At 43.1% G+C, this 14683-nt stretch overlaps 1 protein-coding gene across 2 annotated transcripts in view; it reads right to left on the minus strand.

The window, feature by feature from the left end:
- Positions 1-14683, minus strand: part of SLC35D2 (solute carrier family 35 member D2) — a 70211-nt gene that overhangs the window by 34110 nt on the left and 21418 nt on the right. For both annotated transcript variants that reach the window (XR_004249872.2, XM_032164604.2), the window contains exons 4-6: positions 12759-12826; positions 4312-4383; positions 3368-3436 (exon numbers count right to left, since the gene is read on the minus strand). Coding sequence is in view for 1 of the 2 variants with exons in the window: in XM_032164604.2 (XP_032020495.1) it covers positions 3368-3436; positions 4312-4383; positions 12759-12826 (209 nt within the window). In the remaining variant the exon portion in view is untranslated. The remainder of the gene's footprint in view (positions 1-3367; positions 3437-4311; positions 4384-12758; positions 12827-14683) is intronic.

Consider the following 14683-nt stretch of genomic DNA (forward strand, 5'->3'; position numbering starts at 1 on the left):
AAGTCATAAAGACCTTGCTGATAGGCCAAAACCCACTGAAACTAAAATGGCCACAAAAGTGACCTGTGGTCGTCCTCACTGCTACACTCCTGCCAGCGCTGTGACAGTTTACAAATGCCAGGGCAATGTCAGGAAGTTACCCTATATGGTCTAAAAGGGGAGGCATGAATAATCCACCCCTTGTTTAGCAAATCATCAAGAAATAACCATTAAAAATGGGCAACCAGCAGCTCTCGGGCTGCTCTTTCTATGGAGTGGCCATTCTTTTATTCCTTTACTTTCTTAATAAACTTGCTTTCACACTGCACTGCGGACTCGCCCTAAATTCTTTCTTGCACAAGATCCAAGAACCCTCTCTTGGGGTCTGGATCAGGACCCCTTTCCTGTAACAGGAATACAGGCATGAGCTACCGCACCCAGCCCGGATGTTGTATTTTAACTTTTTCTGGCCATGTGACTTGCTTTTGAATAAAATGTAAGAGAAGATGACACATGTTACTTCTGGGTGAAACCTTTAAGAGCCAGTGCACAATTCCCCACATTCCCTTTTCCTGCTTGTTTGGCAAAGGAAGTGCCCTCTGAGGCAGGGATTCCATCAGCCTGGATCCCTGAGTAACCACATGGAGCACAGCCCTCACACTAGCATGGCCTAGTGTTGGGCGGCGTGTATGGCATGGATGGGGTGCATCTGGTGAGTGAAGCTACTGCCGTGTGGAGGTTGTTTGTTACAGCAGCATCGCCTGCTCATCCAATAGTCTGATCTGCCACTGCTTGCATCTGGATGTGCTAATGTAAGAAGAGAGCAGGATAGGGTCACTGCTGATCTGTAGCTAAGCACTCACTGCTGATCTGTAGCTAAGCACTGTGGCTAAGCACTCACTGCTGATCTGTAGCTAAGCACTGTGGCTAAGCACTATGAATGCCAGCCGCCAGGTGGGGATCCATTCTGTGAGTGCCAGAGGAAGGGCCAGGCTGAGCATGGCTACTCCAGACTGGCTCTTGGTTGAAAATTAGATGTTTTTGGAACCCTGATTTACCCTTTCAGATCGTTTGTAGACTGTCCTTACATATGCGAAGCACAGACTGGATTTCTGCTCACTGGTTCTGGAAATGTGCCTGCATACATACGGTAACTGAAGGGCCATTCCTCACCAAAGACTTACCACAGCTTTATAAACCATTTTTTGCAAAAGTCTTTAACTGGCTGTAAGTCAGTGGTTTTCAAAATGAGCCCTAATGAAGCTAGAAGAGAGGGGCTGTGCTGGGGAGACCTCAGAGTGCCGTGGGAGAAGCCCAGGGAATTTCACCCCAAAAATATGGTACCCTGGCATGCAGATTATTTTACATGGAAAGCCCGTGAAGGGCAGAAGATGCTGAAGAAGCTTTTCTTGGATACTCCCTTTTTGACCTTAAAAGACTGTGCCCACCCACGAGAACACACTTGCTTTCCATCCCCCTCTCTGAAATCTACTGCAGAGAAGAAGATGAGGAATGCGGCCATATCTGGGCAGACTTTAAAAATATAATGTCTGCCTCTCGGGTGCAAATTCCAAAGAGAATCAATCCTTTACAATTTCTGTCTCCCAGGTCCATTCATTCTCTCCAGTCATCATTTCTGACCTCCCAAAAGCATCGTCTCCATTCCCTGCCCTCCTGTGAAGAAGGATATAGAAGCACCTGCACCTCACTGGGTCACTGGGTGGCCACTCTCCCGTGATCTCTACCCCAGGCATGGGAAGGTAAATCTGTGTGTCTTTCTCTCCTCCCAATCTGCTCTTTTGTCAGTTCCTTTTTTTTTTTTTTTTTTTTTTTTTTGAGATGGAGTCTCACTCTGTCGTCCAGGCTGGAGTGCAATGGCACAATGTCAGCTCACTGCAACCTCCACTTCCCAGGTTCAAGCGATTCTCCTACCTCAGCCTCCCGAGTAGCTGGGATTACAGGCACCTGCCACCACACCTGGCTAATTTTTGTATTTTTAGTAGAGACGGGGTTTTGCCATGTTGCCCAGGCTGGTCTCTAACTCCTGACCTCAGGTGATGCACCCGCCTGGGCCTCCCAAAGTGCTGGGATTACAGGCATGAGCCACCACGCCTGGCCTGTCAGTTCCTTTTTTAATGAACCTTCAGAGAGTAGAAGGGGAAGCTATCTCCCTTAGTCCCTGGAGCATCTTCCACAGAACTCCTCCCTTTTTAAACTACTTTACTCATAAAATTTCATTCCAAAAAAAGCCTGTCATGACTAGACCAGGCTCTGAGCACTGCTGTCTAATGGGTGCTGGTACTATACCCGCAGTGTGAATTGGAGCACTGAGACCACAGAGCCAGCTTTCAAGGAGTGAAACTCAGCCTGTGGCTAGGACTAGGGGAGAGAAAGGTACAGATGAAACGTAAGTAATAAACCTTAGTCTACACAATGGACTAAATACATTTATAATAACAATAAGCATGATTTGTTTTTCTTAGAGACAGGATCTTACTCTGTTGCCCGGGCTGGAGTGCAGTGGTACAATCATTGCTCACTGCAACCTCAAACTCCTGGGCCCAAGAGATCCTCTTTCCCCAGCCTCCTGAGTAGCTGAGACTCCAGGCACATACCACCACACCAGGCTAATTTTCTTTCTTTTTTTTTTTTTTTTTTTTTTTTTTTGTAGAAATAGGGTCTCACTATGTTTCCCAGGCTGATCTCAAACTCATGGGCTCAAGTGATCTTCCCACCTAGGCCTCCTACAGTGCTGGGATTATAGGGGTGAGCCACCACACCCAGCCTGGAGCTAAGTTCTGAACCCAGCGAATCTAACTATTCACATGCACTATCCACCATACTATAGCAGAAATCTGAGCACCTGCCTGCCCATGAAGACTTGGAGTCCTCGTTATTCCTTTTGCAAAATAATTATTAAAGTAGTAGTCGTGCACTAGTGTTGGCTCATATCCCAAACATATTTAGCATTCTACCATTGGAAAAAGCAACTGCTAAGGTATCATGGAATAATAAAATAAATCAGCACACAAAGGCTTTGTAAGTCTGTTATTGTTAATCAAACGTCTAAGAACTTCTCAAGTAAAGTTGTTATACTGAAGACAAACATTCAGTAAGAAATGTAAATAGTTCACTGCTTTTTGTGAAGAAAAGCTATATTAATATCTTGCAATGCTCTCTTCATATATTCTCAGAAATTTTCTGGCCAATGTGGGACCTACTTTGACTTTCACAGGAACCCATGGGGATTCCACTAATTTCAACAGGTTTGTCTCTTGACTGCTCAATTCAATGGCAGCCAGATGGAAAATGAAAAACTGAGGATGGGGCTGGGCCTACTGTCAAAAACACAAAGAAGTTATTGAGCAGAAACAGTCCAAAGTCTTACCCAGCTGCTATGAAAGCCCCAAGAATAATGGCAAACACACTGAGGATGATGTTGAGTGAATACTGCTTCCTGTAATAAATACACAAATAAGAAAGGAAAGGGAGCAGAGAGGAAAACATTGAAGTATGATTATATTTTTTAAACAAATTGAAAATAGACATCAGCAGTTTTATAGCTAAAATCTAGCAGATAATGCTTGATGTAGAGAAAGCACTAAGAGTATTTCTAAGTCAGACTAAATTTACATTATTTCTTAAGCAGTTTTCTTAATCTAATTACAAACTGATTTCTCTGTTCTCACTAGAGAGATACTAGGACAAAATACAGAAGCGCTCCTGCTGGTGGATCAAGTTTGTATGGACTGATAGTGAGTATTCAAAGATTACGATAAAATTCAATACAAGGGCTTAAAACACTGAACCACCAACCAAAATTCATTTCTAAATAATCCTCCCGGCAAAATCAAGAATCAACTTTTTGGATATCAGACTAAATATCCTTATGAAAAATTTTATACCAACAATATAAAAATTAATTTCTTCCAATATTATATTATAATCACTGCATCAGAATTGATATCCCTCATACCCTGCACAACTATCCTGTATGTATACACGGACAGTTTCTCTTCTGTATTCCAAAATTGGTATATATTCCATCTGGCTCAGGAAACAGGTTTACATCCTTTTTGGAGTGTTTCTTTTTCTTTCTTTCTTATGATTTTCTACCACAAACATGCATTATTTGTCTATGGTAAAATTACGACTTTTAAAAAATCCCTCATTAAGTTCTTAGGGAATCACAGAAGCACGAAACTACTTTTAAATGAATAAACCATTTGTCCTTAAATTATTGCAACTAGCAATGGCTACTAGAATTTGCTGGGTAAAAGAAATGCAGTGGGTGGGAGACACACTGGAAGAATGGAGGAAAAACAAAATCACCCAAGTATGATGGTTTCCAGAAGTAAGGTAAGTGGAATGGTGAATTTCCTGAGCACGGTGAACATGGGTAGGCTGCCAGGAAAAGAGTGAAGCATGTCAGACACCAAGGGTTGGTTGATTGGTTTTATCTTTTACATGTTTTACATTTTTAATTAAGCTTACTAATTTTCCAAATTAATTTTCACATTTACCATTAACAAATCACATTAAATAATAAAAATAAATGGAGATTAAATAATTTCATACCACTTTCACTTAGCAATTTATTTACTTATTTTTTATTTATTTATTTATTTATTTATTTATTTTTTTGGAGACAGAGTCTCACTGTGTTGCCCAGGCTGTAGTGCAGTGGTGCAATCTCAGCTCACTGTAACCTCCACCTCCTGGGTTCAAGCGATTCTCCTGCCTTAGTCTCCCAAGTAGCTGGGATTACCGGCATGCACCACAACACCCAGCTAATTTTTGTATTTTTAGAAGAGACAGAGTTTCGCCATGTTGGCCAGGCTGGTCTCAAACTCCTGACATAAGGTAATCTGCCCGCCACAGCCTCCCAAAGTGCTGGGATTACAGGCAGGAGCCACCACACCCAGCCTTCACTTGGCAATTTAAAACACTGTTCTGTCCAACCATTCTAAAGGTTGTGCTGAAACTACTTCACAATGTGAACCAATACATCCTTTGACAAATCAAGTCAGGCCTATGCGTCATCATTAAATAGTCCTGACTGACTGGGCATGGTGGCTTTCGCCTGTAATCCCAGCACTTTGAGAGGCCAAGGCGGGCGGATCACTTGAGGTCAGGAGTTTGACACCACACTGGCCAACATGGTGAAACCCCGTCTCTACTAAAAATACAAAAATTAGCCAGCCATGGTGGTGTGCACCTGCAGTCCCAGCTACTCGGGAGCCTGAGGCAGGAGAATTGCTTGAACCCGGGAGGCGGAGGTTCCAGTGAGCCAAGATCGCACCACTGCAACCTCCGTCTCAAAAAAATAAAAAAAGGTTCTGACCTTGGACCTAATTACTTCTTCTTGGGCAACTTATTCTAAGGTAATAATCGAAAGACAAAAAAAAAACCACATGCATAAATGTGTTCCCTGCAGTGTCTGTGGGAAAAACATCACAAACAACCTAAATGTCAGACATCATAATGGTTAAATTATGATATATTCAGTTGAGGGAACATGATACTATAACTCTGTAATACAAATACTATTAGAAAATGAATATTAAATAAAACAAACGGATACAAAACCATGTAGGATCTACAACTGTAACAAGATACATTCTGCATACAGAAAAGGGCTGCAAAGGATTATTTATTTATTTATTTATTTTGAGATAGAGTCTCACTCTGTCACCCAGGCTGGAGTGCAGTGGCGTGATCTCAGCTCACTGCAATCCCCACCTCCCGGGTTCAAGCGATTCTCTTGCCTCAGCCTCTCGGGTAGCTGGGATTACACCACCACGCCCGGCTAATTTTTGTATTTTTAGTTGAAATGAGGTTTCGCCATGTTGGCCAGGCTGGTCCTGAACTCCTGATCTCAGGGGATCCACCTGCCTCAGCCTCCCAAAATGATGGGATTATAGGTGTGAGCCACTGCGCTGGGCTGAAATGAGTATTTAAAGTTGTATGTTAAAAGGTAGAATTATGGGTGATTTTCTTGCCCAATTTTATGTAATAAGGCTATACTGCCTTAAAATATATAGTTAATAACCTTCTACCCACTCCTAACACCCAGAGATTCCAGGATGCAGCTCAATGCATAGTCAACAGACTGCCAGGGCTGCCAAATGCCAGCCCATCTCCACCTGCTTCTAGATGCGACCCTGAGCGGCCGATGAGCTAGGGAAAGAAAGTCAGAGCCGGAACAGCAGTACAGGAGGAGAGTGGCAGCTCAGCCAACCAGACCCCAGCACAGGCTTCACATCATCAACCACGCTGCATCCAGAGAGCAGCTGCAGAAAGAATGTTCAGGAACTTTATATTCACACCTAAAGATGTCTTATGAGACTGGCTGGACCTACATTTTTCAAAGCTGCAACAACAACAACAAAACATTTTATATTTATAATTACACTCAAAAAGTATTCTAGATTATGCCTTTTAAAAGCAAATAAGGTATACTTCATGGTTAAAAGGTGAATGTTTTCCCCCTATGATTAGGAACAAGACCAGGATGTTCACTCTCACTACTTTATCTATTCAACACTGTATTTGAGGTTCTAGACAGTGCAGTTAGAAAAAACAAACATCTCATTTGGAAAGGAAGAACTAAAGCTATCTCTGTTTGCAGAGAACATCTTCTATACATAAAATCCTAAGGGATCCACTTAAAAATTATTAGAACTACAGTAAGTGAATCAAGCAAATATGCAGGAAACAAAACGAATATACAAAAGTCAACTCTGAATATACGCTAGGAATGAGCAATCCAAAAATGAAATTAGGCTGGGCACAGTGGCTCACGCCTGTGATCCCAACATTTTGGGAGGCCAAGGTGGGTGGATGAATTGAGAGGTCAGGAGTTCAAGACCAGCCTGGCCAACACGGTGAAACCCCACCTATACTAAAAATACAAAAAATTAGCTGGACGTAGTGGTGCGTGACTATAATCCCAGTTACTCAGGAGGCTAAGGCAGGAGAATTGCTTGAACCTAGGAAGCAGAGGTTACGGTAAGCCAAGATCACACCACTGCACTCCAGCCTGGGCAACAGAGCAAGACTCTGTCTCAAAAAAAAAAAAAATTAAGTTAGCAAAGCAATTTCATCTAAAATAGCATCAAAAAGAATAAAATTCTTAGACACAATTTTAGCAAAAGAAGTGTAAGACTTGTGTGCAGAAAACTACAAAACATTGTTAAAAAAAATTAAAGAAACCGGGTGCAGTGGTTCATGCCTACAATCCCAGCACTTTGGGAGGCTGAAGTGGAAGAATTGCTTGAGGCCAGGAGGTTGAGACCAGCCTGGGCAACAGAGCAAGGAACACATTCATACATGTGGTTTTTTTTTTTTGTCTTTCGATTATTACCTTAGAATAAGTTGCCCAAGAAGAAGTAATTAGGTCCAAGGTCAGAACCTTTTTTTATTTTTTTGAGACAGGGTCTTGCTCTGTTGCCCAGGCTGGAGTGCAGTGGCGTGATCTTGGCGCACTGCAACCTCCGCCTCCTGGCTCAAGCAATTCTTGTGCCTCAGCCACCCGAGTAGCTGGGATTATAGGCGTGCACTACCACGCCTGGCTAATTTTTGTATTTTTAGTATAGATGGGGTTTCACCATGTTGACCAGGCTGGATCTCGAACTCCTGACCTCAAGTGATCCACCTGCCTTGGCCTCCCAAAGTGCTGGGACTACAGACATAAGCCACCACACCAAGCCAAAAAAAAATATGTTTTTTAAATTAACCGGGCACAGTAGTGAATGCCTGTAGTCTCAGCCACTCAGCGGGGGGCTGAGACAAAAGAGGATGGCTTGAGCACAGGAGGTTGAGGCTACTGCAGTGAGCTATGATCATGCCACTTGTACTCCAGCCTGGGCAACAGAGTGAGATATTGTCTCTAAGAAAAAAAAAAATTTTTTTTTTTTTGAAATGGAGTTTTGCTCGTTGCCCAGGCTGGAGTGCAATGGCACCATCTTGGCTCACAGCAACTTCCACCTCCTGGCTTCAAGCAATTCTCCTGCCTCAGCCTCCCAAGTATCTGGGATTACAGGTATCCACCACCACACCCAGCTAATGTTCGTATTTTTAGTAGAGACAGTGTTTCACCATGTTGGCCAGGTTGGTCTTGAACTCCTGACCTCAGGTGATCCACCTGCCTCGGCTTCCAAAGTGCTGGGATTACAGGTGTGAGCCACTGTGCCTGGCCTTCTAAGAAAATTTTTAAATTAAAAAAAGAAAGTAATGAAGACCTAAATAAATGGAAAGACACTCCATGTTCATAGATCAAAAGACCTTATGTTACTAAAACCTTATGTTATTAAAAATACTCTTCAAATAGATACACAGATTGCTACAGGTTGGATATTTGACCTTTTATGCCTCATGTTAAAATTGGATCCCCATGTTGGAGGTAGAGCCTGATGGGCAATGTTTCAGCGGTAGGGGCTGATTCCTCATGGATAGATTAATCAACAGGGGTAGGGGGAGTGAGTTCTCACTCTGTTAATTCCCATGAAGGTTGATTGTTAAAGGAGCCTGATAGCACCCCCTCTCTTGCCACGGGATCTCTGCACGCACTGGCTCCCCTTCCCCTTCTGCCAGGAGGGCCCGAGGCCCTCACCAGATGCAGATGCTGGTGCCATGCTTCTTGCACAGCCTGCAGAACTGTGAAGCACACGAACCTTTTTTCTTCATAAATTACCCAGCCTCAGGTAGTCCTTTACAGTAAGACTAACAAACTAAATCACAGATTCAACACAATCCCTATCAAATCTTAGCTGGCTTTATTTATTCTTTTTTTTTTTTTTTTTTGCAGAAATTGACAAGCTAATTTTAAAATTAATACAGAAATGCAAGAGAATTAAAAAATCAAAACTATCTTGAAAAAGAAGAACAAAGTTGGTGTACTTACACTTTCCAATTTCAAAACTTAATACAAAGTTACAATAATCAAGACTAGCTAGTACTGGTAAGAAAGAAAAGGAAAGGAAAGGAAAGGAAAGGGAAGGGAAGGGAAGGGGAAGGGGAAGGGGAAGGGGAAGGGAAGGGGAAGGGAAGGGGAAGGGAAGGGGAAGGAAAGGAAAGGAAAGGAAAGGAAAGGAAAGGAAAGGAAAGGAAAGGAAAGGAAAGGAAAGGAAAGGAAAGGAAAGGAAAGGAAAGGAAAGGAAAGGAAAGGAAAGGAAAGGAAAGGAAAGGAAAGAAAGCTAGCTGGCTGGCTGGGCATGGTGGCTCACTCCAATAATCCCAACAATTTAGGAGGCTGAGGCAGGCGGATCCCTTGGGCCCAGGAGTTCGAGACCAGCCTGGGCAACAGGGTGAAATGTTATCTCTACAAAAAATTAAAACAATTATTAGCCAGGTGTGCTGGTGCACACTTGTGGTCCCAGCTACTTGGGAGGCTGAGGTGGGAGGATCGCTTGAGCCTGGGAGGCCAAGGCTGCAGTGAGTGGTGACTGTGCCACCACACTCCAGCCTGGGTGACACAACAAGACCCTGTCTCAAAAAAATAATAATAAAGATAGATAGGCTGGGCGTGGTGGCTCACGCCTGTAATCCCAGCACTCTGGGAGGCCGAGGCGGGTAGGTCACCTGAGGTTAGGCGTTCGAGACCAGCCTCAACATGGTGAAACCTCGTCTCTGCTAAAAATACAAAATTAGCTGGGCGTGGTGGTGCATGCCTGTAATCCCAGCTACTCGGGAGGCTGAGGCAGGAGAATTGCTTGAACCTGGGAGGCGGAGGTTGTGGTAAGCCAAGATGGTCCACTGCACTCCAGCCTGGGCAACAAGAGCGAAACTCCATCTCAAAAAAAATAAAGATAGATATACAATCAATAGAATACATTCTTAAAATTATGATCAATTGATTTTCTACCAGGGTGCCAAGACAATACAATGGAAAAAGAACAGCCTTTTCAACAAATGGTGCTGGAACAACTGAACATCCACATGCAAAAAAAAAAAAAAATGAATTTGAACTTCTATCTCACACCATATATAAAAAATTAACCCAAGAGCTGGGTACTGTCGCATGTGCCTGCAGTCCCAGGTACTCGAGAGGCTGAGGTGGAGAATCATTTGAGCCCAGGAGTTTGAGGCCACAGTGAGCCATGATTGCACCAGTGAAAGCTACTGTGTTTGAGTCTGGGTAACACAGCAACATAGAAAGACCCCATCACTTAAAAGAAAAAAATTTTTAATTAACTGAAATGTATTAAAGACCTGGACATAGGATCTAAAACCATTAACATTCTTAGAAGAAAGTATAGAAGTAAATCTTTATGACCCTTCGGTTAGGCAAAGCCTTAGATAAAACATCAAAAGCACGAGCAACAAAAGAAATACATAGAAAAACTGGAATTCATCAAAATTAAAAACTTTTATAGGCTGGGCACAGTGGCTCATTCCTGTAATCTCAACACTTTGGGAGGCCGGAGCAGGCAGATTGCTTGAGCTCAGGAGTTCAAGATCAGCCTGGGCAACATTGTGAGACCTAGTCTCTATAAAAAATATAAAAATAAGCCAGGCGTGGTGGCGCACACCTGTAGCCACAGCTACTCAGAAGACCGAGACAGGAGAATCACTTGAGCCCAGCAGGGTGAGGCTGCAGTGAGCTGTGATCGCACCACTGCACTCCAGCCTGGGTAATAAAACAAGACCCTGTCTCAAAAATAAATAAATAAATAATATTTGTATAAATGGATAAACAAAATGTAATATATATATATACCTGCAATGGAATATTAATCAGCCTGAAAAAGGAATTAAATTCTGATACCTAATATAACACGGATAAACCTTGAAAATATTATGTAAGTGAATAAGCCAGACAAAAAAGGCAAGCATATTGTATGATTCTACTTGTATGAGATGTCTAGAGTAGGCAAATTTGTAGAGAACTAAATGTAAAATGTAAACTATAAAAATTCTGGAAGATAGCATAGAAAATTTGAGTAATCTTGGTTTGATGATGAGCTTCAAATTCAAAACCAGAAGTATAATCCATGAAAGAAAAAAAATGATTGTGAACTTCATTAAAATTAAAAACTTCTGCTCAGTGAAAGACATGTTAAGAAAATAAAAAGATAAGCCACAAACTAGGAAAAAAATATTTGCAAAACACATATTTGATAAAGGACTTGTATCAAGCAAATGAAAAACCATGAATCCATGATAGGAAAAAACAACAACAAACAAACAAAAAACAACCCTCCCTGGTCACTACTGAAGGTGTCAGGACACTAATTTATTAGTCCAAACATTGATAAAGGAAGCTTTTACCCTGCTTTTCCTATATGAAGTGGTGAAAATTTGTCCTTATCAAAAAAGTTTAGGTTGGGTGCGGTGGCTCATGCCTGTAATCCAAGTACTTTGGGAGGCCAAGACAGGAGGATTACTTGAGGTCAGGAGTTCAAGACTAGCCTGGCCAACATGGTGAAACCTCATCTTTACTAAAAATACAAAAATTAGCTGGGCATGGTGGCAGGTGCAGAATCCCAGCTACTTGGGAGGCTGAGGCAGGAGAATCGCTTGAACCCAAGAGGTGGAGGTTGCAGTGAGCCAAGATCGCACCACTACACTCCAGCCTGGGTGACTGAGCAAGACTCCATCTCAAAAAAAAGATAAGATATCAACCCCTTAAAATCATTAACAGTGGCCGGGCGCGGTGGCTCACGCCTGTAATCCCAGCACTTTGGGAGGCAGAGGTGGGTGGATCATGAGGTCAGGAGATCAAGACCATCCTGGCTAATGTGGTGAAACCCCGTCTCTGTTAAAATACAAAAAATTAGCCAGGCATAGTGGCGGGCGCCTGTAGTCCCAGCTACTGGGGAGGCTGAGGCTGGAGAATGGCTTGAACCCAGGAGGTGGAGCTTGCAGTGAGCCAAGATTGTGCCACTGCACTCCAGCCTGGGCGACAGAGCGAGACTCCATCTCAAAAAAAAAAAAAAAAAAAAAAATCATTAACAGTGAAACTGATCCATTTAATAGCATTCCAAGAAGGATAAGGTATTACGTGCCCCATAATCAAAAGACCCTGAAATAGGCCGGGCGCAGTGGCTCACACCTGTAATCCCAGCACTTTGGGAGGCCGAGGCAGATGGATCACCTGAGGTCAGGAGTTCAAGACCAGACTGGCCAACATGGTAAAACCCTGTCTCTACTAAAAATACAAAACTTAGCCAGGTGTGGCAGCAGGCGCCTATAATCCCAGCTACTTGGGAGGCTGAGGCAGGAGAATCGCTTGAACTCGGAAGGTGGAGGTTGCAGTGAGTCAAGATAATACCACTGCACTCCAACCTGGGAGACAGAGTGAGACTCCATCTCAAAAACAAAAGACCCTGAAATAAATGCATACGCAAGTTTCAGAAGTATATAGCACGCACTTGAAAATGTCTGTCATTATTTTTCCCTGCTCCAAACCTGGTCTACGCCAAGGCTGAGGGGATGTTCCTGCTCTTATAAAACTGAGATGAAACCAAAAGTCACACAAAATCATATTCGTACCAACAATCCTACCTGGATAAATCAGACCTTCTCTACCTTAATGTCTACAGCCCTCATATTCTATGTTCAGGCTTGAATATAATAAAAAATATAAGCTTTTTAACATTCCTAAAATCATTGGCCAATTAAACTCAAAACTCCACCTTACTTTCTTAAATTACTAAATATTATTGTATTCTATATATAGCACAAGCACTATCAATGGCAAAAATCAATCTTGGTCTTTGTACCACTGGCAGCACAGAGGTGAGGAACTTTCCACCAGCCATTACCCTGTACTCTACCTTAATTTACTTGTGCTTGATAATCCACTTATGTGGTTTCCAACGTAGAGGAGAGGCAGAGGAAACAGCTTCAATTAAAAAAAAAAAGAAATATTTGGTTAGAACTCCAATAAGCATTTTCCTTCACATATAAAAATGGTGACAGACACTTCACCAGAGAGGATCTTCAAACAGGCATTAAAAAAATGATTTTGACGGGGCGTGGTGGCTCACGCCTGTAATCCTAGCACTCTGGGAGGCCAAGGTAGGCGGATCATGAGGTCAGGAGTTCGAGACCAGACTGACCAACACAGCGAAACCCCATCTCTACTAAAAATACAAAAATTAACTGGGCATGGTGGCACACGTCTATAGTCCCAGCTACTCGGCAGGCTGAGGCAGGAGAATCGCTTGCACCCAGCGGGCAGAGGTTGCAGTGAGCCAAAACTGCACCACTGCACTCCAGCTTGGGCAACAGAGCAAGACTTCATCTCAAAAAAAAAAAAAAAAAGAAAAAGAAAAGGTGCTCCTCTTCACTAGTTATCAGGGAAATGCAAACTAAAGCCCATAAGATGTCACGACACACCCACCAGATTAGCAAAATTTATTTATTTTTTGAGACAGAGTTTTGCTCTTATTGCCCAGGCTGGAGTGCAATGGTGTGATCTTGGCTCACTGCAACCTCCACCTCCCAGGTTCAAGCAGTTCTCCTGCCTCAGTCTCCCGAGTAGCTGGGATTACAGGCACCTGCCACCACGCTCAGCTACTTTTTTGTATTTTTAGTAGAGATGGGGTTTTGCCATGGTGGCCAGGCTGGTCTCAAACTCCTGGTCTCAGGTGATCTGCCTGCCTCAGCCTCCCAAAGTGCTGGGATTACAGGTGTGAGCCACCATGCCCGGCCCAGATTAGCCAAATTTAAAATGACTCACATACCAAGAATATGAAGCAACAGGGACTTTCATGCACATTTGTCAGAAGGTAAATTGGTATAGCCACCATGAAGAACAGTTCAATGATACATATTGAAGCTGAAGATATGCACGCCCCAGGGGCCAGCAGTTCCACTCTCTGATAGACACATTCCTCACTGATATGCACTGTTATGAACTGAATCTTGTTTTTCCCCACATTCATATGTTGAAGCCCTAATCCCCAATGTGACGACTGTATCTGGAGATGAGGTCTTAACCAAGGTAATTCAGGTTACACGAGGGCATAGTGGTACAGCCCTAGCCCAACAAGACTGGTGTCCCTATATGAAGAGAAGAGGCCAGGCACGGTGGCTCACACCTGAAATTGTAACACTTTGGGAGGCCAACACAGGAAGATAGCTTAAGCCCAGGAGTTCAAGACCAGCCCTGGCAACATAGTGAGACCCTGTCCCTACAAAAATTTTTTAAATTAGCAAGGCATGGTAGCAAATGCTTGTAGTCCCAGCTACTTGGGAGGCTGAGGCAGGAGGATCAGATCACTTGGACCCATGAGTTCGAGGCTGCAGTGAGCTGTGGATGTACCACTGCACTCCAGCCTGGGTGACAGAGCTAGAACCTGTCTCAAAATAATAATAAAAATGAAAACAAAAACAGAAAAAAAAAAAAAAAAAAAGAAGTGGAAGAGATACCAGGAGTGCACACACAGAGGAAAGGCCATTGAGGACACAGTGAGAAGGTGGCTGTCTGTAAGCCAGGACGCAAAGCCTCACCAGAAGTCAACCCTGCCAGCACCTTGGTCCTGGACTTCTCGCCTCCAGAACTGTGAGGAGATCCATTTCTGTTGTTGAAGCCACCTGGCCAGGGGTATTTTGTTACGGCAGCCCCAGCTAACACATGTACGCCAGGGTCCAACTATAAGCATGTTCAGAGTGGTACTTTTTATTTTTCTAGCCCCCAAACTGGAAACATCCAAATTACCATGAACAATAGAACAGGTAAGTAAATTGTGGTATA

The sequence above is a fragment of the Hylobates moloch genome, unplaced genomic scaffold, assembly GCF_009828535.3.
Source record: "Hylobates moloch isolate HMO894 unplaced genomic scaffold, HMol_V3 SCAFFOLD_10, whole genome shotgun sequence".
Classification (NCBI taxonomy): domain Eukaryota; kingdom Metazoa; phylum Chordata; class Mammalia; order Primates; family Hylobatidae; genus Hylobates; species Hylobates moloch.